Consider the following 24,689-nt stretch of genomic DNA (forward strand, 5'->3'; position numbering starts at 1 on the left):
TTATTCATTTATTTTTATTTTTTTCAGGCATACCGTCGTTTATTAATTTCGTTTTTGCTACTTTTGGTATTGAAATGACTGTGGTAGCTTGATCTGATGTTGGCCATCATGCTGCCGTTTGGCCAGTTTGGTGTCCTCGCGCACGCGCAATCGGATCCGGCTCGACAGCTGCTCAAACGGAACAGGTGCGCTCGTTTTTTTTTCGTCATGAGCGCAGTCGCAGTGAAGGAGGAGGTGGGAGTTATAGATGCGAGGGATCTTCATTTTCAAACCTGAATCCAACCTCTTAGGTTTGAACACGCAAATATGAAGCGAATGTTCAGTTTGTTTTGTTTTTTTTCAGGGACGCCGTAATTTGCGATAGTGTGAAGGCGGCGCACCTAATTTCCTTAAGAGGACCCGAGGGGCGTTTGTTTTGGGGCAAAACAGCTCCAACCGCCACAGGAGTTGCTTCGGTCGTAAGATTGTGGAGCTTTTGCAGCACAAGATTTATTATCGGACCGTTTTTTTAGAGCGGTCGCGGAACAAAGCACAAGAAGACGAAGGAGCAGCTGCCAGGCTGCTGCATGCGCGCGCAGCCTGACTAGGGGGGGGGCGTTCAAAGCCTCAATTGTTTCACATTATTCGCCTGTGAGCTAGTTAAACGCTTCGCAAGCACCACTAATACTTTATTTTCCACGTTTATTGGAACATTTGGAAGGCTTCGAGGAGCCAAATCGAGCGTGTTTTCATGTGCGCCTCGTTGGTGCGCTTCTTGCAGGACTGTGCGGCAAAACGGATATTCAATTTCTCCAGCGGAATTCGCCATTTTTCACGGCAAAACTTGTACATTTGGAGTATTTTTAATCCCGTGTTAGTTTTTGTACTTACTTGGAGCCAATGGAAAAGTCCAATTGGCTTCAGTGCGCACCTGTTCCCCTTTTGGAGACGTTTCTTCCCTTAACCGTCATTTCTCTGCACTTTTACGGGCTTGGAAGTTGTCGCAAAGCAGTTTTGAAATGCCAAAAGAGTCTTTCGGACTTATAAATATCATGAATGGAGTGTTTGTTAGTATCTGGAAGATGCCGCGGGGTTTGGCAAGGCGCTCAAAAGTCTTCTTTTTGGAGTTTGGTTGCGCGCAGACTGACAATTCCAGGCTTGGTTTCGACTATTTGAATGTGGGGATGGACCAGAATATTTTCAAAATCAAAGGGGGGGAGATGACTGTTAATGTGAGGGGTTTGCTTTTAAAATTTCAGCCATTTAATGTGGCGTTTTCAAGCTTCACTTGGAAGAATGGCTCTATCCAGCTCCAAATGACCATTTTACGCGTTTGGTGACTCCTGTAGACCCTTAAATGATGATTTATCCCAACGTGTTCACCCCTACACGTTGAACGTACATGGACGTGTCCATTTTTTTGCAGGGCTTGCTGGGAAGAAGACGGAGCCAGTCGAGGTTGGGCCGTCGGACAAGGCGTTCCAAAAGGTGGAAAATCAGCCAGTAAAAAGGTAAGCAAGAAGCAACCTTATGTGGCCAACGATGGCCAATATTTCTTGGGATCTCGAGTGGACCGAGTGTAGTCCGCGTTGAAGCCGAGAAGGACCCATTTTTAGGGGCAATTTGGCCGTGTTTGCCGCATTTTCCAAGCGGCTCCGCAAGGCCACGGCGGCTGTGCGCTAAAGAAGCAAACATGGAGGCGCGGCTAGGGGGAGCCAAAGCAAGGCAGGAAGGAGACATGGAGCCTCCATTGTTCGCCACAGCGGATGTTTGTGCCTCGTTTTAACATCCACAAAACGTTCAACTAGTCCGGAAGACATTTTATTGTTGTATTTTGGCGTCAGTCGTCGTCGTTAGTTGAAGTTGGTGAGTCTGAAGGGTGTGCGCTTGTTTGGCTTCAAAAGCCTCTTAATGGTGCTCAAGTTTTTCCACCTGACTGACAGCAAACTAGCTTCATACATGTTAATATTTGAAGAAAAATGTCAATTGAAGTATAAATGAGGAGCTTTAACGGTGAAAAGTGAGTTTTTTTTTTTTTATTAGCTTAGCTTGTTGCTATGCTTATTTAGGGAGCGCTCAAGATGGCTGACGAACTGGTAACAGGTGACGTCAGGATGCTGCTGCTCACTTCCTTGTTTGGATTTGAGACAAACGTCAACTTGAACTGTAAATATGTTCATTTATATATTTAGTAAACAAGTCAATGAAATGAAAGCAGTTTTTATACGTGTGATGGTGAGAAAAAACACACCTGCTAGAAAACTAATCTCCTTTCAAGTCAATTAAAGGATGACATTTATGTTTTGGGGCCATTTAATTGAACCAATATGCCTAATTTATTCACTTACGACTACCAATTTCATAGAAAACTACATGGGCTCTGTGTCAGAGCTGATTGAATTGAACAAATTTGGAATTTAGGGCACCCCTTTTTTTTTTTCCTTTTTTTTTCTTTTTTCTTTTTTCTTTTTAAATGCTGGCGATCTTGAATTCTGAATTTAACTTTTAATTAAAAATTAAACTCCTAAATGGCTTGACTTCTGCTCGCCTCCTCTGTGTCAGTCTTAAATGAGAGTTTGATTTTATTTGAATTTACTCTGTCATAGTGTCTTAAATAACCCTTGTCTTCAATTTGATATGCACTTTGAGCTAGCTAGTGCTCACCCCTCACCATCAGCCTCAATTAATAAATTCACCCCACCCCCCCAAAAAACATTAATTTAAAAAACACATCTTTCAAAAACTCACTGTAAATGTTCTTAACCTTGTATTTTTCTTCTGTTTATATTTAGTTCACTCACAATCAATTTGATCATCTTGAGTTGTTTTTTTTTTTTTTTTCCACCCCCTGCTGTCATTTGCAATTCTGCTTACCTCATTTGTGTCAAACCACATGAAATGGCGGTCATTTTGGATTCTGCGGCTCTTCCTTTTCGGTCAAACCGTCTGAAATGGTTGCGTCACTTGACTGGACCACAACAACCTCCTCCTCATCTGTGTAAACAAAAGAACAGTTCATAATATAAATGCCATTTGAGTAAAATGTCAAGATAACTGATAAAAAAAGAACTCTCAAAAGCAATTGTTTTGATTGAAATGAAGGCAGTCAAGTTCTAAACTGGCCGCATGTGCCTTTTCAGTCCACTGCTTGTGGTGCTGAAATGAAGAGAGAGTGGTGGCACTTTTTGCTCCCCTCTGGTGGACATGTATAGTAACACATGCACAACACAAGCTGCAGCGCAAAGTGAGAGGCTCATGCTTAACTCTTTCTTAATCAAAAGAGTTAATGAGGGTTTTAGTCTAGTCTAGTTTTAGTCCGATAAAAAAATGTGTTGACGATGATGAAATTAACACGAGTTTAAAGCAAGTCGAACTTTTTTGGGGGGAGTTGGAAGTTGACATCAGTTTTCAATTTGTTGATTGTCCGCGTTTCCGCCCCGCAGCGGCGATGGAAGAGGAGATCGTGGAGGAGCACACCAAGGTGAAGCAGGGCGTGGTGAAGGTGCTGCAGTGCGTGGCCACCATCTCGTCGGCGGCGGCGGTGGTCAACCCCATCTTCGGCGTGGCGGGCTCGCTGATGCGGGTGGTCCTGCACCACATCGACGACGAGGACATCCGCACGCTCAAGCGCGAGTTCGGCTCGGTCAACCGTGCGCTGGACGAGCTGTCGCGCAAGAACCGCCAGGCGCTGGCGGCCATCCAGAAGGAGACGCTGGACAGCCAGTACGCCGCCGTGGAGGAGAACCTCAAGAACCAGTTCCGCAAGTTCATGGACTTGGTGGAGGCGCGGCCCGAGCACCGCGAACGCAAGAAGGACGACTTTGCGCGCAGCTACGCCGACGACCTGGGCGACCAGAACCTGCACACGCTCTACGACGGCGTGGTGGGCAAGCCCAAACTCTTCAGCCGGCCCATCCTGGAGGTGAGTCGACAAAACGGAACGTAAACGTCAACCAGCGTACGTACGCCCGCTGCTCTATGCTCGTTTTCATCAGATGTTGAAATACTGTGCTCAAAATGCCATCATACTTTTATAGATATTTCTATCCATCTACAGTTTTACACAATCATCAACCCATGTTCCATAAATCACTCAATTCAATAGTTTGAACTATTTAGCACAAGCGAGTCACATTCGCATGAACTAGGTAGGTAGATAGATTGATAGATGGATAGATCTAGGTAGGTAGATGGCTAGATAGATCTAGATAGCTAGAGGTATTATAAAATAATTCTATATAAATATTACATATTGAAATTATAAATATATCATAAAGTATCTACTGAAAATTAACTTAGATTAACATATGAATTGCTGCATATAAAAAAATTATGAAAATAGAAAAATGTTCATACATTTTTTATATAACGTTACAAATGGAGGAAAATATTATGGTGGAATAGGGGGCAATGTCTAATTCCGACCAGCAGATGGGAGCATTTCCTGCCTTACAAGAAGCTCCGAAGCAGAAGCTTGCATTTTAAATGCGAAGAAGAGAGACACACCATGTTGGAAAAGTGCTGTGACAATCTAAAATAAATCTACCAAACAATTAGAGCTTTGTGTTTTCAAATAAAATTCAAGGAAGTTGAAATGTATCTAAATTTGATACAAAGTGTGACAAATTCTTTTGTCACATGAGACAAACCAAAGCTTGAGCAGGAAAAGGTCAACTCGATCTGATGGATTAAATATGCTCGCAGCTAATCAACCCGAAATTGTCATTGCTAATCGCGGTCGTGCTTTTGTGTTTGGAGGTGTTCCTGAAGCACTCGGGCGGCGACCGTCGCACCATGGAGCGCCTGTGCACGCGCCTCACATACCTGTTCTGCATCGGCCTCATCGCCCTGATGGGCTACGCCGCTGTCATCGGCGACGACGACGCCGGCCTGAGCGAGGAGTGGGCCGAAAAGATGGAGAACGTGCAGGACAGGATGCAGCAGGCCCTGCGCATGTGCCGCTGAAACGCGGGTATGCGCGCGTATGTGCATCTTCAACACCATCATTATCATCAAGCATCGTGAACCATTTGCCAGATTTATTTATTTATTTTTCAAGCTGCAGTGCAAATGGACTCAATGTCCGCTGCAATAATATATTAATACATATATATTATTAATTATAGGGATGTAACGATATCCAAACATCACGATTTGATATTATAACAATATGAAGCTCACCATACGATAATTATCACGATATTGTGGAGAGGGTGGCGATATTAAAAAAAAAAAAAAAAAAAAAAAAAGTTGATACATAAATAAACATACTATTGCGCTTTTGTACACAACAGCAATGCATATAAACAACCTACCATCTCTAATAACACCTTATAATGAGGCACTTATAATTTAGTTCCTCCACATATTGACTTGCTTCACAAACATATTACGACGATCTGACGATTAGCTTAGATGTTAAAACAGAAGGGCCAAAATATCCCTAAAGAAAATTAAACTGCACTAAAAAAATAGCCACCAGAGGGTGCTAAAATGTGTCAAGTGGTTCACGATGCTTCGAATGCTTCATTTTGCCAAGACGACCACAGTGGCGGGCAAAAACACAAGCGCACTACTTGACCTTTGACATTAGTTCCACTACAGGCCACTTTAAACGATCAAGCATCCACAAAAATTACATTCCTTCCTTAAATTGGTTGTTGGTATTTTTCTTTCATATATTTTTCAAGTGATTTATTTAAATTGAATAACATAAGCAAAAATGATGCCTGCCTTTGAATCAACTGATTGACTGCTAATTGTTTGCGAGCATTTTGACTGATTTTTTTTTTTTTCTTTTTTTCCCTCTTTCCAAGGTTATGTTCAGCAGCAGCGTCTGCACCAAAACAAAGTTGGGGAAAAAAATAATGTGTAGATTTATATTTCCATTCTTTAGTAACGAGCAGTAAATGTTTCCATTTGAAAAGTCCATCGAGATTTTTTTGTTTGCAGAAAAACGCTGGGACCACACTTGCTTTTTTTAGCGCCTCTTATCAATTCATTGTTATTATTATTATTATTATTATTATTATTATTATTAATAATAATAATATCATGATAACTCTGGGACCACACCCACCCATGCAATTGCTTCATGCGCTTTGTTACAAGTTAGGTCGCATGCAAAGTAACCGATGACGTTCATGTCGGAGATCGTTTAATAATCCGGCAAAATGAGCCACAAGGACGTCAAAAAAAAAAAAAAAAAAAAAAAAGGATCAAAGCCACGCTGACAAAACATGATTACATAAAAACAAAGCCATGTTACAAAAAAAAATTGTTACTAAGATAGTCGCAGATGTCCTGTGAGATTCAGACGCAATTCTCAATTTCAACGTTCTCAATTTTTGACGGTGTTGGGTCAGTAAACGGTCATCTAATATTAAAACATAAAAATCTTTTTTTTAAATGATGTTCTGTGACATCATGACTGATTTGACTAAAACGAAAGGCGCCGCCATGGCAAGTGCTGCTATTTTCGTGTCGTTAACGGAATAAAGCGAAACCCTGCGCATTGATAGCGGCCGATTCCGTTCGGGGGCGAAGCGCATCACACAGCGGCCCTAACGACACGGAAGTAGACGTTTGTGCCGTCATAAGCTAGCAGTTGGTATGACCAACGGTACCTTAGCTAGCCAAGTGCATCAAAGCCGAAATAGTGAGACGATCCAAGCTAGGAGAGGATACGAAATCATTCGTAACGTCTCCGCCAGCCCGCATGGTGAAATCCTGCAATCGCGGCAGGAGGATATCAATACGTCAATTCTCTCAAATTGCAATGAAAAAATTAATTCATATCATGAAATTTGAATTAGTAAAATGTTCCCTTTACTTTTCTGAGTCACATAAGACTAATATGGGACTGTTGTTGTTTTGTTTTTGTTTTTTGTTTTTTTGTTTTTTGTTTTGTTTTTGTTGCACTCATTCAAATCCCAACATCTGAAATTAGATAACCCCCCAAAAACCAATTCCTTATGCTTTGTGGTGATGTCATCGCAAGTTCTTACATGAACACTAAAAGTGGTTTCACACGTATTCATGACACTATTTTTTTTTTCTTTCTTCAGCGCTTCGTTGCACATTGTCTTTGCGAATGACTTTGAAAACGGGCATTGAAGCTCGTGCCAACTTGCTCACTTTGTGTTCTATGTGCACTTTATCCCAAAAGCAAAACAACTTTGGGTTGAATTTTTTTTTTTTTTTTTTTTTTTTTTGCAGCCAGCAGTGCCTCAATGTTTATATTCTTCTCGCTCTTTTTTTTTCCCTTTTTTTTTTACTATATTGTGACACATCCTCTGTTGTTACTATGTTATAAGCATATTATGCAGTGTAAAAAGAAAATAAAGGTTATATACTGAACGCCTGTCATATTGGCTGTTTTTACTATTTTTTGCACGTTTCTACGCATCACAGCAAAAAACATGAGTATGTATACACACACACACGTGTGTGTATATATATATATATATATAATTTTATTTATTTTTTAAGTCATTTTGTTCAATAAATTTAAACAGCATAAATCATGCTATTTCTACTAAGTACTGTCTCAAATGTTCGCGTTATTTGGGAGTGGCAATATGGCGGCTACCCAGTACAGATCAGTGGGCAATCTCCACGGACTTGCGTATTATGATTTCGTATGAATTTAGAACGTCCGTGGCAAGCCCACCAGTCCCAGGGGAGCCGCAACAGCCCCCCCCCCCCCCCCACCACCACCACCACCCAAAAAAAAAAAAAAAAACGACGTACCTGAAACGAGCGATGTGATTCAGTAACCATAAAATGATTGAATTGAGAGCAACACCGGGGTGCAATTTCTCAATATGTCCAGCAGATGTTGCTATTTCTCCGTCTCAACGCCAAACTCTTCACCTGTTTTCCACTATACTGTCCATCGCAAACATACATTTCCTCGCTTTCCCACGCGTTTTTTTTTTTTTTTTAATTATTATTCCTCCTTTGCACCCCGGAGGGGTTCAGATCAGTCAGATCATGTTCAAATGTTAATATTTTTCTGATGTGGACCCGTGAGGCCTCTTGACACTCTTTTGTGATTAAGCGCTATAAATAGTCGACATTCGACTTAACTTGTGCTTTATTTGCTGTCTGTCATCTAGAGCAGTGGGGTAGTTATTTTATTGTTTTTATTTATTTATTTGTGAATTAAAGAAGGTGTAGAGAGTGTCGAAGCCTGTATCATGTCGGATAAAATGACTCCACATGTGTGAAATCCAGAAGAAAAAAAATGCTGATTTTGACTCGCACAATTCTGCATGAGGTCACGGGCATCACATCTCATCAAATAAATACAATAAAACATATATAAGCAACAATTTTAACTTCAGGTTGCGTGTCTGGTCGGATTTGCGTCATCATCGTCGTGATTTATTTTTGGCGCAGGTTGAGGGTGGGTTGAGGCGTTCATTTACCTTTTTTTTTTTTTTTTTTTTTTTTTTTTTTTTTTTTTTTTTTTTTTTTGCGCAAGTGGCATTTGCGCAATCACCTGCACACATACCAAACCGTCTTCTAACTCCACTTTGTGGAACAAAAGAAATCCAATCAAACCTCATTAATGTTTGCTTTCCTTTCAAATGTTCCTTTTTCACCTTACATATGTTCAATATAAATGACATCATCTTACCTTTAAGTCGTCGTGTTGTTCACCTTCAAGATGCTCCCCAAGGTGGACCAAAAAGCACACAAAAATAAAAATAAAGAAAGAAAAAAAGAACCTTGTCGACGAAAAACGACAGCAAGATGTGGCGTCTCTCCTTTACCTCCTTCCCTCCCTCCCTTTCTTGCGCATCACTCCTTCCTTCCGCTTTTTTTTCCTCGCTTTTCTTTTTTGGACCCCTCCCCATGCAGCTTTCTTCACATACAAGCAGCACATGCGGGGAATCTTCCACTCAACTTGTCCGACGTGAAAAAAAAGAGGAAGAATAAGCGGAGGTAAGTAAGAATGTGCTGAATGTTCTTATCCGGACTGAAAATGCTGAAAAAATCAACGTGACGTCACCTGCATGGGGGCCACTTCATGTGCGTAACGGCGCACATCCGCCAAGCACTTAGTTTTTTTTTTCTTACTTTATTTTTTTTTTTTTCAAACCAAAATCAGCTTCGTATTTGATTATTTGTGATGATTTATGTGGATATCAAGGAGTTTGTTTTTTTTTTTTCTCGAATGAATCACATCCATCCAGTCAAGGACACACGCACATACAGCCTCCATTTTGTGTTGCATGACATCACCGGCATCGGTGTTGTGTTTTATTTATGATTTTTATTTACGAAAACAGGAGACGCCTTTGGGAATTGTGTCGACGGTGGTGGTTCAAATTTCGTGCATTCACAATCGGTGGGAAAACGTAAACAAGTATAAATAGTACTTGCTGACTACTTCAGGTCTCTTTTAAGTGTAACGAAATGGCTTCTAAATTGTGTGAAAATGGGAAAATTAGTTCTAACACCGTAAAAAAAAGTAATTTGAATGGATTTGATTTGAATATGATGTACATCGAGTTGCACATAAAATGTGGTCAATTGACGTATTTATTTAGGGGGGGAAATGTGATATTTATATCAGTTGGCTACATTTTAATCATGTGCAACAGATGATGAAATAAAAACTATTTTTTCAGTGTAGCTTACTTGATGATGGAGCGGTAAAATCGATTTCCTCTTCCAGTCTGCTATGGCTGGGATTATATCACGTGCTAGTCACGAGTTAGCTCGCAAGCTAACAGTCAATAAAAAGAAAAGTTACTCGTAATTTACTTGAATATTTTCTTGAGGACGTTTTACTTCTACTTCCTGCATATTTCGGGTTTCACCTTTGTCATCCAACCATTTCACAGATTTATTTATTTATTTATTTTTACAGTTATCGTGTCTTGCTTCTTTTTTGGTGGGTGGGGTGTCATTCTATTGTTGACCACTAGATGGCGGCGCACCATTTATTTCGATGCTATAAATTTGACAGAAGAAGAACGAAAACGAAGCATTTTCAGCTCGTACTGGCTTTTGCTGACGTTATTGAAGGTCACTCCCCGTCAAATCTACTTTTTATGGCTGTCGGTTCATTTTACAAGGTGCATCTTTGGGATTCATTGATGTTTATTGTGAGATGGTAAGTTTGGTAGTTTGGGATAAACACAGAGGATCATTACACTGTTTCGTTGTTTGTACATGTATTTTTATTTATTTATTTTTTGTTACCAATGTGCTTGCTTTCTTGCTCTCTCTTTCTCACTATCTTAAACGTGTTTTAATATCTGCATTTAAGCTTTAAGAAATTAAAGTGTTGTAAATGGTACCAAAAAAAAAAAAAATGCTGGTGTGAAACTCCGATGGCTATATTAGCTGTGATTCAACTACTGTGAGTCCTCGAGTTAAGGCGCACTCCACCCAAGGTGTTTCGAATTTACAATGGTTACACCCAGCTCGCCATTTTGGCTCCTCGTCCGCCATTTTGTTTATTCATTTTTTTCCTTTCGGACACATTACAGTTTACATCAATCACATCACATCATTTGCAACGTTGACATCCGAAAGAAGGGCTGACGGGTCGAAGCCGAAGCTTATTCGAGACCCGTCCCCATCGACCCATTACTATAACGCATCAATCATATACATTATTTAGAATAGTCATTAATTTTTATCGTTATCCATCCCATACTATCCCAAACACTGCTCGCTCAGTTCATCTTGAATGTCCGTGTGTAGATTGTGGCTAGTCCCAGTCATTTGGCACTGGTGAGTCGGTCCCCAGACGCCACCAGCAAGCCCACCCCGCCAGGCGAGCAGCCAAGGCAAGCGCAATTCTTCTCATTCACCAGTAGGGTCTTCGCTGACCTCGGATCAGCTTTCACACATGTTGTGCTTTCCAGAAGAGTAGATCGGCTTGCATTCAGCCCATTGCTTTCAAGCAATTTCAGCACTCGATTCTGGTCAGGTAGCACCACTGGTTGCTAGCATGTTGTGGATCTGATGACTCCTGTGCGCTGCCCAGCCTCGCTCACCCAGCAGAGCGGCGCACGCCAGCTGCATTCTAGGAACCAGACCACCAACCCCCATTTTGCGTATTGACAGCAGATTCATTGGAGCCACAATACAGCCTTATCATGTAGCCTTGACTGTTACAACAAATGTCCAAACGGAATTCGAGACAGACAATATTTAGATTCAAACGGGAACAGCAATACATGTTATCAATGCAGGTGTATAAACAAGAGTTAGCCTTGGCAAAGTCAGCAAATAATCATATACAACTCCAGCTTTGGGTAATTAGTGATGTTGTTGTTGTTGTTGTTGTGATATTGTGAATTACTGTTGTCTCTCAAGCGCTGCCAATTCCTCAGCTCCTTTCACGATTCGTGTTTTTAGTTGACCAGAGTTATCTTTAGTTTGAATAAAAATTCGGCAGTCTTTTGTCCCCGTGCTTTCGATAAGTCCATTCTTTCTCATTTGTCGAGCCTTTTTGGCGATGTCAGCATTTCGTTTGGTGAGGTTTTCGTTGATGTAGACATGTTTCCCACGAAGCTTGTGACGGTCTCTCAGAAGAGCAATCTTTTTCTTTCTGTCAACAAACCTGATCAGAACTGCCGGTGGTCGTGTCCCTCCAGTTGGAAGCGAAAAGCACATCTGAATGTGCGCAGGATCAACAGTTAATCCCAAATCTCTGAGTTGAAGTGTCACTTGCTGTTCCACAGTCTCGTTCCCTGAAGATTGGTCAGAATCTTCCGTGCTCGTGCTAGCCGCAGCTTTCAAAGGGCCACGGCGCGGCTTGATCTTGATACCGGTGACTATCACATCGTTGATACGAAGATTTTGTTCCAAATCATCCACTTTTTGTTCCAAGGCAACAATGCGTCGATCTTTTTCCTGTGTCTCTTTCTTCAGTTGCTGTATTTCCTGAAGAAGTGGCTCAATGCTCTTCTTCATTTCAAGTAATTCGGCAACCATTCCACTGAGTTTTTTAAGAGAAGATTTTATCTCCTCAATCTCGTCAGCTCTTTTTCCGCCAGGCATTCTGCAACAATGTAGTTAAAAATCCCAATGCAAAAATCAACAAGTAGTTAGATTCACGAGCGAGTGCAGGAGCAAGTACAGATGCGTCCTTCCTCAACAGATGCGTCCTTGAATGAATTTTGGCCGCAGTGTTGTCCCCTCGTCCACTATTTGAGCCCTTAGCTGGTGCTAACTAGCACTTGTGCACGTGTGGGCGTATCTTTGGCTTTTTTGCCCTCTTTGTTTTCCCACGTCATGGCCCCAAAGAAGAAAGCGATGTTTTCTATCAATGTTGGTCGAGCTAAAAGAAAATCAGTTACCATGGAAATGAAGCTCGACATTATAGATTGCAGAAAGGAGAGAGACCGACGAACATCGGCAAAGACTTGGGCTTCAGTCGCACAGCCTGTTATTTTTTTTTATATTTTAATGTGTTTTAGATTTTTAATGACATCGCTAGCGTAGGATGTAGCTCGAGGGCTCCCTGTATACAGTCCATTATAAAAAATAAAATAAAATGACGTCGTGATTTGGTATAGGGAACTGGAGAGTCCAGTCCACTATGCAAAACCCACTCTGTAGTCAGTTTCAAATTTTAGATTTTGAAGTGTTTTTTTGTTTTTGTTTTGTTTTTGTTTGTTCCCCCCCCCCCCCAGCAACATTCTGATTGGCTGACAGCAATCAATGACTTTTTCAATCCACGGAGGCTGCTTATGGAATTTTGCTGCTGACATCAATAATTTATGCGGAGTGCAGGAAAGGCTGTTGGCAAAGTGGAACAACAACCACGTAACAAGACGCTCCGTCTCCTGCACTACTTGTTTTTTGTTTTTTGTTTTTACCTTGTTTCTTTGGCTTTGCAGACTTAGCTTCAGCCGCTCTGACGATAGCTAGGCTGTTGTCACGACAACGGGCTGGCTTTACAAATCTGTACTTGTGCGATATGTTTTGAATTAAAAAATAAATTAATAATAATTAGGGGTGTGAATTGCCTAGTACCTGACGATTCGATTCGTATCACGATTCACAGGTCACGATTCGATTCGATACCGATTAATCCCGATACGAATTTATAAGTCGATTGTTGCGATTTTTTTTCATTCAAATTTAGAAAATACTAATCAGTAAGCTTGTAGAGTGTAAGATTTATATGAAAATGTATTATTTATTTATCTGAAATTTCAGTCTTATAGAGGTTGTAATTTGTTTCATGTTTGAACAGCATTGAAATAAAATATTAAGGCTTAATGTTCCGTTCATATAACATTCTTCCATGCTTAAGGTGTGAATCCTAAAAAAAAACAAAAAAACGATTTTGCCGATTATTGAATCGATTCGAGAATCGCGCGATGTAGTATCGCGATATATCGCCGAATCGATTTTTTTTAACACCCCTAATAATAATAGTAGTATTAATAATAATAAAATAAATCAAATCATTAAAAATAAATATAAAAGTAATTAAAAAATAAACTAAAAAAATTACATGCATATAAATATAAGATTAATAGTAATAATAAAAAAAAATTTTTTGCAATTATCGACTTATAAATTATATCGGGATTAATCTGTATAGAATTGAATCGTGATCCAGATCGAATCGCCAGATACACTAGGCAATTCACCCTCCTAATGGCCTATGTTTAAAAGTCTAATATATATAATATAATAATAATAATAATAATAATAATAATAATAATACAATATTAAATACATGAAATAAATGCATAGAAATAAATAATTTAAAGTAAAAAATAATAAATAAAAACAAATTTTAATTAATATAAAATAAATAATAATAATACAATTAAAAAATTGCAATTATCAATTTAAGTTGTCCTCATCTGGTTGGTCCAGGGTCCATCGCCGTGCCGTTGCTATGCAGAAGATTGGTGGCTTGACGTTGGTGTCAGACGTTTGTGGTTTTTGGTGTGAAGCATCGTTCTGCAGCAACTGTTGTTTCCAGCAGATGTTTCCTGTAACCTGCACAGAAACTCCAACCTGGACTTTACAAACCGCACTTTTTACACTTCATTTTCACACTTCATCTTTATTATAATAAAGCATTTTTTATGTATAAACCAAGCCAGTAGCAGGATTATACAATTTTTTTAAGCTATCTAGGATTAAACGACATATTCATATCCCTTTAGAATCGAATCATAATATAGATCGAATCGCCAAAGTACACTAGGCAATTCACACTCCTAATGGCCTAAGTTTAAAAATCTTTACTTGTCCTATTATGTTTGGAATATTGACAAGTAGGATTGTCCTGTCACACAGACCGCCATGAGCAGCCCCCTGGAGAAGGCGGTGGCCCAGAAGAAGGAGGCCATCGAGGCGGCAATGGACGTGCTGGAGCGCGGCGCCGAGGTGGTGGCCAGCGCGGTGGGGCAACTCTTCCCGCTGTGCGAGGCCGCCGCGCCCGTCCTGCGCCTGGCGCTGGACAACGTCCACAGCAAGGAGGTCTTCTACGTCAAGGAGCAGTTCCTGACGGTGCGCAACAGTCTGGACCTCCTGTCGGGCCAGCTGGACGACATCGACTGCGAGATCAAGAAGGCCCGACTGGACTCGCGCTACTTTGCCGTGGAGGAGAACCTCCGCAATCACTTCAGGAAGTACATGGACGTCATCGACGCCAAGCCGCAGTTCCGGGAGGTCAAGACCAAATTGTTCCTGGAGCATTTCGCCGCCAGTGGCGGCGAGAAGAATTTGTTTGTACTCTACCATGCGCTCCTGGGAGACAGCAGCTTTGGAGAGTCCGTTCTGGATGTTGTGGAAAGGTAGGCTCGGTTTTAATGAATAATTGGCCGATATTGGCTCTTTTCACTCTTTGACTGCCAAAAACGTTGAATCACAATGTGTAAAATCACGATGTATGGCGCCATAAACGTCAAATGACGTCAACTACGTTTGTTTGTTTTTCTTTATTTATTTTATTTTTTTTTAATATCAATAGGCAGTGCAACATTAAGTGCAGCACTACCTGGTCAAAGGGTTGTGGAATCAAAACACCCACTAACTATGGCCAGCAGATGGCAGCATTGTATTCGTTTGGGCCTTAGTATAGTTTACAAATAAGATTTGAGTTGAGGGTTTAGGTGCCATTGTAAAACTGCTGACATGAATACCATTTTTTATTTATTATATATATTTTTATATAATTGCATTTTTTTTTTTTTTTTTTGCTGTTTCACCATTATTCACACCTGTTGAAAACTGGAGAAAACAGCTTGTTGCAATATGGGCCAGGTTGATCTCTTATACTCTGCTGCCACCTGCTGGCCGTTTTTGTAATAACTACCATTGCTTCAACCATTCTCTTCAGTTCAGAGGCTGCATCAAAGCCTTCCGTATGCTCTATCAAAAAAAGAAAAACGTATAAATACGTCTTTGGCACACTGGTAATATTTAAAATAGAACGTGTATATATACGTTTTTGGGAGCAAATGAGTTTAATGAAAACTAGACAACGATGTGAAACGATTCTCCCGACGTGATGTGTTGTCAGGTACGTCTCCAGGAGCCGCCGCCTGCTGGAGGACTTTTGCGTGCGCATGAAGGAGCTCCTGTGCTTGGGTCTCATCGCCCTGATGGGCCACACGGCCTTGACGCAAAACCCGCAGGACGAACAGGACAAAATGGCCGACTGGAGCCGCAAAATGGATGAGATGGATCTCCGGATGAAGACCGCCATCCAGTCGTGCGTGGACGCCTTCCCCGAGCAGGCCAAACTGGACGCCGAGCGCCTGCTCCAGGAGAATCCGAGCGACGACCTCCAGGAGACCGCCCGGCAGCTGCTGGACTTCCTGGTCAAGAAGTACGACTGGGTGAGCTGGTCGCTGCGCCTCATCAACCACTCGGGGAGCTCGTACCGCAACTGGCGGGCCGGCGAGCGCTTCCACCACCTGGCGGGTCGCAACTGCTTCGAGGTCCTGCAGGTCAACGACGTCAACCTGGTGGTGTCCTTCAGTCGCCAGCCTCGGCCGGTGCCCAGGGACGCCATAGTGGCGGCGATGATGGAGGGCGCCGCCCGCAAGGGCAACGCCCCCGCCGTGGTGGAGGTCCTGGAGAAGCAGATGAGCGGCTTTGTGGTGCACGCCGTCAGCCGCCACAAGGAGTCGGCGGCCGCTTGGAGTTTCCCCGAAGATTGTCACTACTGGGAGAGGCACAAGAACGTCGCCGTGTGCGTGCACGCCGACTGAAACGCAAGCGCTCGAAAGCACGGGTTCGAGCTTACCGGACCTCCCTGAATTAGAATTTGGGTTTTTAACTCCTGGGGCCAGATCAGGCAGTATTTGGAACCGGGGTTGAATTATAGGCGGTGGAATTTACATTCAGTCCCTGTAGGGTAAACCCTACCCCTAATCCTAAATCTAATCCAGAATAACTAAAACCTTGATCCTAAACCAAACACCCACTCAATGTAAATCTGCAGACTGTAATCCCTTTACCATAAACCTAAATCTTAATCCCTAATCTCGATAATTCATGTTTACTAATCATAGTTTGCATAAGCCAAACCTTAACAGTGTCTCCCAAACCCTAAACATAAACCCACTGTAAGCGATTGATGGGTTGTCAAAAGCAAACTTTTCTTTTTTTTTTTTTTTGACCCAAATTAGGACTGTTTTTATCCTCTAATCATAAACCTAAATGTGACCCCGCCCCAAACCCCCAAATCAAACTCTCTCGTGAGAGTTGCACTTTTAAGAACAGACGACTTTTCAAGCCATAACCTCACACCATGTCGACATATTTGAGAGCAGAAGGGACATTTGAGTGCACACGTTTATGTCCAAATATTATTTGCTATGCTAAGAAAATGTGTCTGGATTGATTTGTGTCAATAAAGTGAGCATTGAACGCGTTTTGCTTCCTGCCAGCGGACAAGTCGTTTATGGATGTGGGCAAGTGTTTAATCTCATCGGCCTGCCCGCTTCCCCGCGGCACAAACGTGATTGACGCCGCAACCGTTAGCATCTGCGGCCGCTAATTGAATTCCCCCTTCGCACCCGAGTCAGCGTTTTGTCAGACCGCAGGCCAGTCGCAAAGTGCTTAGCTTAGCATGCGTAGCCGTTCATTATTACCCAGACGCTGGCTGCAGTCTTAGGCGGGCTGTAAAACAGACACGGGCGAATGATGCAGTGCTTTAATACGGATGCTTTCCGTTTCAATCAGCTTATTGAACCAGTGTCCACTTTTGTTGTTTATGGGTTGAAATATTCTATCCATGCATTTCCTGTAGTTTGTCGTGGTTGAGCTGGAGCCTGTCCCAGCTGATACCTGGACTTTTCCCAATCGCAGACCATATATAGACAAACGAGTGTCCACATTAAAGCAACACAAGACGGATGAGGCATTGTGTATAAAGAATATAACTGCAATATATTTGGCATCTTATTCCCTGAATTTTATTTTAAACCGATTTAAATATCACAATGAGAACATAGCGTAGTGAACGCCATGTTCGTGGTCACGTGATCGTGACGACGTATCCCGTGCGTAACCGGAAGCCGTCTTCGCTCATTTCAATGAGAGTTTATTTTGCTGACGTAATGGACAAAAAAAAAAGAAAAAAAAAAGGCATCTTCGATCCCAAATACTGCGACAGTTCTGTTCAGAGTAAAATTCTCAGCACGTCCGGTTTCATGTCATTCCGTGTGTGTCCTCTCCTAATGTGGGCTAAAGCGTGCTTAGCAGACGACATGTAGTTTAGTAACCTGGCAATAGCCGGCTGGATATGCGCTTCACTCAAGTGAGTTCTCCGCAATATCCATCTGGTACCTCCTCACAGTATTTTGGTCAGGAAAGGCGGGACATTCTGTATGATAATTCGAGCTGATTGGACGATGCGGCATTCTACACGTTTGTGTTAACCAATCACGGCTACGGATGAAAATTTCGTGTTCGTTCTTGTCAAAGGGGGGAATGACATGTCACGACGATCACATGACTGTCCAAAATGGCGGATACTGTAACGCAAAAATATTCATAAAAAGTGCTATAAAATCATAATCTCTCAACATAAATTGGCAATTTTTTTCAGGGGAGAGTTGAAATTAACCATTTCACAGAATAGTTGTTTAGTTTTTCACAAGTCGTGTTTTCCTTTAAAGACACCAATTAAGAGTCCTCAATGAAGCTAGCATGTGGCAGAAAGACGAGAAATCCCACTTGGTAATCGTCATCTGTGTTTTGCTTGACTTTATTTTGATTTCTATTTTGTTTGCCTTCACGTTTTGCTTACGTTGTTCGGTTTTCATTTCTTAGCTTCTCGTGTCAGCCAATCAGCTCCCTCCAGCTACTCACGTGACGTCTTGAACCAGGTGTGACTCGTTGCCACGTCAGTTTGCTTGGATTTATCGATTTATGTGGTACGGAAATGATGGTAAATAAATACCACACGCCAAGCCGACGTCGTGTTTACCACTGGAGAACTATCGGAATTTATTTTGACACTCGAGTTTCCGAGCTGAGAGAACTTTTCAACTTTCAACATGGAGGAGAACGCCGAAGGATTTGTGACTGGTAAGAAATATTAACGTTTGCATATTACGCGACACGCCCCGACTTCGAACCAGCTTTCCAACAACCAGCATCATTCCAAAGGGAGCGTTGTTATCTTTTATTGCGCTATATGTTCAGGTGTGTCTAATGCGGTGTGCAGCCAGCGTGATAGTGGCAACATATTGATTAGTGGCTGCACTGCCTTCGGCCAAAGGTAACAAATATTGATCGGAGACGTGTGTGCTCTTTCCTTTCCTCGCGCTCGTTAAAAAGCCTCACTGTGGCAACATCCTGACCAACTGTACAGCTCCAACTGTCTGGAAAGGCGAAAACAAAAACAAAAAAACATAGTCTGACCTCTTGTTACCACCATTTTTATATCATTTTTGATATTTATATAATTTTTTTTAGATCATATGAATATGTTTCCGCCAATTTTGATGGAATTGATTAACTAATCGTGATCATGTCAACTCGGGGTGAAAGTGTAGCTTAAGTATTTGGCCGGCAGAGGGCGCTATAAACTTAGCAGTTCCACAACGTGTGATTATGACGCGACAGCTTCACGTAGCAAACGTTGATTTTTTTGATCTGAGAACAGGCAGATTAGTCAGCCCTCATTTGAAAAAAAAAAAAAAAAAAAAAAAGATAACAGAGAGAGTGTCTTCTTCTGCAGAAGCAGATAGAAGCCAATATCAATATTTCATAAGCAAAATGAAAGAGCGGATCGATGTTAGGGCTCCTCCCGGCTCACGATGATGTTATTAAGGCATCCATCCTGCTCTTTGATTTGATCCAATTGGATAAAAAGCCTTCAAGCCATGATGGCGTCTTCTTGAAAGGGAGACGATAAGAAAGTAGTACGTGGAGGGAGCCCCCTGCTGGCGACCAACCAACGTACAATTATGTATCTATCGGTGACTACTGGAGTTGCGTACTCTGACTGGAACATTCCTAATATTTAGTCCATGAAATGATCAGTAATCTGATTACTTTTGTGCAGTCAGGTTACTGCAAATTTCGTGGGAAACAGGAAGTGAAGGAGAGCAAGCAGGCAATAAAGTTTAGGGCTTTATTGCTCGCCAGCTGGAGTGTCAGTTGATAAAAGTGTAATAAAGCAAACGATCGCCGTTGGCTATGCAAACACATTCATTTGCCTGATATCCTATTTAGGACACAGCAAGTGCACGAAAAAAATAACGGCAAAAAGCTGTCGAATGCTATTTAGACACAAATAGTGATCATGACGCCCTTCTAGTGCATTTTCTAACCGGAAAAATCAAACTATTGAAAGTTTAGCATGAATAAAGATCTACGTTAATGTAGAAACCAAAATGCACTGTGATGAAGTTCGCATGATTTTTGATCATTTTTAGTCAGTGTATTTTTTTTATTTTTATTTATTTATATTTATTTTTAACGAAGTGTGCACGTGTCTGTTTTTTTAAACACATTTTCATGGAGTTGTCAATTTTATTTATGAAATGACAAAGAGTGGAAAAAAAACAACATAAGAATACCTAAGGTTGCATGAACAAATCATATTAAAAGAAAAAAAAAAATCGTTTTTCTTCCAGTAATAAATTACAAAATTTAAGTTTAATTTTCCTGAGAATACCATCATTCATAAAAGTAACGTAAAATTTTGAAAATTAAATCACTGTGAGATAATCGTTAATATTATAGCTGTTTTTTTGTTTTGTTTTGTTTTCAAAAAGATTTCAACTCAAAACTTTTTTCATATATATATAAAATTTAATTTTATTTTTCCCTTAAAATTGTATAAAATGAATTTGCAATTTCCTATTCTTCTAATTTGTAGTTCCTGAGTGTAAAATGGCCACAAGAGGGCAGCTCACCGATACGTTGAAATAAGGCAGGGTATCGGCCCAATATGATTTGGTACTTACTTGCCTAGCCCTACTTTTTACTGTCATTAAGCTGTTTTTTTAAAAAAATTATTATTCTCTAAACACCAATTTTATTCCTGTAATATTATGAAAAAAAAAAATATACATTTCTCTGGAAATTTAAATTCTCAGCTGATAATTTTGTGACTTTCTTCTCAGTGATTTCCAGTCGGGCCCTAATTAGACAAATAGTGACATTTTGCTGATAAGCGCAAATATCTCAGCATCTTGTTGAAGTAAAAGAAGGCAGTGGAAAATAAAGATCCTAACGTGGAATGTAATTTAAGTTGCTAGCGGGCCAAAACGAATAATTGGATTGCGCAGGCAATCGATTGCGCTTCCCTCCTGGCCTTTATTTCATTTATTTATTTTTTTATCTCTTTCCTCTCCTGTCGCTTCGTATTGACCCGAGAAAGTGACGAATGATCGGAGTGGGCAAAGGAAGCTTCTTCCTCCTCCTCCTCCCCCCTCTCGTCCTCCTCCCTCTCGCCCTCTGTTGACCCCTACGGGCCGAATGTGTCACTGCACGTCCTGTCCCGGAAACATCTGCGGGGACATCCTCCCTTTTTCAGCAAAACGTTTTTTGTTGAAATGTTGATTTTAGATGACGGTGCCGTCGCAGGGGAAAGTCTCCACAGTGTGGAGTCCACACAAACACATTTATAAAAAAAAAAAAAAAAAAATTTAAAAAAAAAAGGAAAATGTGTTTCGCATTATGATGGGAAAGTTTTTCGTTTGATTAAACAAGAAAGTTTTCTTGTCCTAATGAAAAACATTTCAATCTCCCTCACTGTTGTTGTTGTTGTTAATAATGTTAATCCAGTTATTCTAGCGCATAAGAACAAGGAAATACTCCTTTTTTTTTTTTTTTTTTTTTTCCCCCCCGATTGAAGCTGCAAACCGGTTTGTCCGGTATTAATAATAGTAAAATAATATTTGTCTTTTGAAAGCTTCATACTTGCCTCATGTGGCTTGTTTGCACATCTAATCCCACAGGCGATATCCAAAAAGCGCTGATGACAATTTACACATTTCAAATGAACACAGCTAGAAATAATTTAATAAATTTGAAGAAACAAAAAAAAGAGTGTCAAAATCAGCATACGTCTTAGTCGTGGTAAAGGGAAATCTGAAGCGTTCAAAATCCTTGGTTTAAGAAAGTGTGCACACTTGTGAAACCACATCTCACTTGTTTATGTTTACGTCTCATCTGAAAAGAAAAGAAAAAAAAAAGTTGTATATTACAGGTGACTAATTGTAAAAGGTTTTTCAATAATTGATCATGGTCTATTTTTTTTAATATCACAGAATTGAACATGGGTGTGTAGACTTTTTATACCCACTGCATTGTCATACAATGAATGATTATGGGCCAAGTAATTCACGATAACTGCCGCTTTGCACAAAAAAAACCTTTGTCTTATTCAGCATCATTTTCACATGAATGTTTATTTCCAGCTTGCACTTGTTGAGCTCTGTTTGGGGGGCAGAGGGGATGGGGGGGGGGGGGGGGGTGCAGTACATTTTGCGGCAGACAGCCAGGAAACATTAGATGCTGGCCAAGGTCAAAGAGATAAAAGCCAGTCAATAGAAAAACATTCTCCGTGTCTCGTTCAACAAAGCAAAAGCGATTGAGGACGCTTGTTAGACAAGTCACACACAAAAAGAGTTTGACTGAAGGTGAAATTCTGCACTACAGAGATCATAAAATAAATAATAATCATAGTCGTGCCCCTCCCCTACATTTTCAACACATTTAAGCTTACAAAAAACACAAACCAAGTCATCTTTCACCATTGAAAGGAACAGAAATTCTATTAATTTGTTCTGGACTCCTCAAATAAAAAAAAAATAAATAAAAAAAGAAAGTCATCTGTTTTAATAATTAAAAATCTAGCTATATTATACTTTAGAAAAACATAGTCATGACATAATCAATTTACAAAAGATGGAAGAGTTGTGGCAGTTTATGTTTCAACTCAATCCATATTGTGCATCTGGTGGTAGTTGTCGTATTCATCGTTCTTCACAGGACAAACAATAAAAGCCCATTATACAGTATTTCATAATTAAACATCCAAAAATGTACGTAAATTATATTTTGATTGACCAAAAGTTTGCTAATTGATTTACTGCTAACATAATTGAGAAAGACAATAGATGGGCTAACAATAATTAGCATTAGCAAATTAGCATAGCATTTCTCAGAACTGCAATTAGTAGAAAGGTGGCACAACATTTCCATATAAATCAATACAAATAATAAAATAAAGTAATATAATCTTATTATCAAGTCATTTTAAAGTTAAAAGTTAGTTCTACTAGTTCTAAATTTAATTAGTAAGATCTCTTATACTCTGCTTTCACCTCCTGGCCATATTTTTTTGTAATAGCTACCATTGGTTTCAGCCATTTCTTCATGTCAGAAGCTGTGTGAAAGCCTTTTGTATGCAGTAGCATAAAAAATGTATAACTATGTTTTTGGGAGTGAAGGACAAAGTATTAAAAAAAACGTATTTATACGTTTTTAGGTTTGAAGGAGTATTAAGTGTTTGTCAGCGCGCCCCCCAGTGGACAAACTGGACAAACTAGTTAGTTCTACTAGTTCTAAATTTAATTAGGAAGATATCTTGTACTCTGCTGTCACCTGCTGGCCATTTTTTGTAATACCTACCATTTCTTTAAGCCACCTCTTCATGAGATGCTTCTTGAGAAGCTGTATCAAAGCCTTCTGTATGCACTAACATAAAGTGAAGGACAAAGTATTAAAAAACGTATTTATACGTTTTTGGGAGTGAAGGAGTTTTAAGTGATTGTCAGTGCGCCCTCCAGTGGACAAAATTAGCAACAGCAGTTACCCTTCTTAGCGAAAAGTTGCAGTATAAAGAAACAGAACATGTGACGTATTTATTCCTCATCATGCACCAAACTCGTCTTGCTGCGTGACGTGCCGTCGCGCGGCAGCGCCTGTCACGGCGTGCAGGCCGCCCGAGACAAACGTGGCCTTTCATCCGGACATGGCGCTGTGACCGAGCGATTTCTTCCGGCCTGCCGTCGCTAATGGACGCCTTTGGGGCAATCGGGGGCGAGCGTTGGCGATGAGAGTGGGTGCGGTTGCCGTGACGACCAGCTCCCAGCCACAAACAAGGCCGGTTTTGTCTTGGGGGCTGCCACTGGGTCAACAATCCCCTTTTACATACAGGGCTTAAATGATTGTCCTGACTAAAACTAGACTCAAACAGTTTTTCTCGACTAGACGAATAAAATATTTTCCTGGGCTAAAATAAAGACTTCCTGTTGAAATCAGATCAGTTCTGGGTCACTTCCTGTTGAAATCTGGTCACTTTCTGTTGATTTTAGGCCACTTCCAGATCACTTCCCATTGAAATTATTTCCCTTCTGGGTCACTTCGTGTTGAAATCATTCTCTTCGTGTTGAAATCAGGTCACTTCCTATTGAAATCAAGTCACTTCCTGTTGATTTTAAGCCACTTCCGGGTCACTTCCTTTTGAAATCAGGTCACTTCTGGGTCAGCTCCTGTTGAAATCAGGTCACTTTCTGTTGATTTTAGGCCACTTCTGGGTCACTTCCTGTTGAAGTCATTGTCTCTTCCTGTTGAAATCAGGTCACTTCTTATTGAAATCAAGTCACTTCCTGTTGATTTTAGGCCATTTCCAGGTCACTTCCTGTTGTAATCAGGTCGCTTCCGGGTCACTTCCTATTGAAATCAAGTCACTTCCTGTTGAAATCAGGTCACTTCCTGTTGATTTTAGGCCACTTCTGGGTCACTTCCTGTTGAAATCAGGTCAATCCCTAGGTGCTTGATTTCTCCATTAATTCCTATGGGACTTATTGGCAGTTGTTTTTTTTTTTGGGGGGGGGGGGATTTGCGTCGTCATGGTAACTCGGAATTCGGAAAAAAATAATTCCCCGCCGAGTCAAATCGCGCCACATCTTCTGATACCTAATTTGTGCTGGTACGTTCAACGGTTCCGGCCACATTTTTGCCCGAAAAATTCTGGTAAATAAAGAAAAATCCTAAACGCCGCTTTCTAGGATAGTAATATGTTGCCTGCTTTGCTCTGCAGCAGTCACATAACTGGACTAAAACTTAGACTAAATTTCAAAATGGCCGATACAATTAACACACAGTCCAGATACCTGAAAAGTTTGCGTTTAGTGGTGTCATCAAGTTATACTTTTGTTTCTTCTCACGTTTGGGTGTTTTTGTGGCAGCATGACCCCCTCCACATGGGAGGAGTGTTTGTTTACAGGATG

The 24,689-nt window shown here is 40.8% G+C and overlaps 2 protein-coding genes across 4 annotated transcripts; both read left to right on the top strand.

Annotated features, from left to right (window-relative positions):
* Nucleotides 1-233: 233 nt before the first annotated feature.
* Nucleotides 234-7,338, top strand: rpz (rapunzel). 2 transcript variants are annotated; one of them, XM_077528016.1, is made up of 4 exons: nt 234-290; nt 1,406-1,490; nt 3,423-3,901; nt 4,738-7,338. In XM_077528016.1, the coding sequence occupies exons 3-4, from the start codon at nt 3,428-3,430 to the stop codon at nt 4,942-4,944; spliced, it is 681 nt and encodes a 226-aa protein (XP_077384142.1). In that variant the 5' UTR covers nt 234-290; nt 1,406-1,490; nt 3,423-3,427; the 3' UTR covers nt 4,945-7,338. The 2 variants fall into 2 exon arrangements, with proteins under 2 accessions (XP_077384142.1, XP_077384143.1); XM_077528017.1 differs by having other exon boundaries at nt 286-1,490; nt 4,738-4,951; nt 5,796-7,338.
* Nucleotides 7,339-8,804: 1,466 nt separating this feature from the next.
* On the top strand, nt 8,805-16,861 carry LOC144022856 (protein rapunzel-like). Of its 2 annotated transcripts, none has more exons than XM_077528013.1 (3): nt 8,805-8,931; nt 14,275-14,774; nt 15,503-16,861. In XM_077528013.1, the coding sequence occupies exons 2-3, from the start codon at nt 14,281-14,283 to the stop codon at nt 16,194-16,196; spliced, it is 1,188 nt and encodes a 395-aa protein (XP_077384139.1). In that variant the 5' UTR covers nt 8,805-8,931; nt 14,275-14,280; the 3' UTR covers nt 16,197-16,861. The 2 variants fall into 2 exon arrangements, with proteins under 2 accessions (XP_077384139.1, XP_077384138.1); XM_077528012.1 differs by lacking the exon at nt 8,805-8,931 and adding an exon at nt 9,944-10,108.
* Nucleotides 16,862-24,689: the final 7,828 nt, after the last annotated feature.

The sequence above is a fragment of the Festucalex cinctus genome, chromosome 7 (genome assembly GCF_051991245.1).
Source record: "Festucalex cinctus isolate MCC-2025b chromosome 7, RoL_Fcin_1.0, whole genome shotgun sequence".
NCBI lineage: Eukaryota > Metazoa > Chordata > Actinopteri > Syngnathiformes > Syngnathidae > Festucalex > Festucalex cinctus.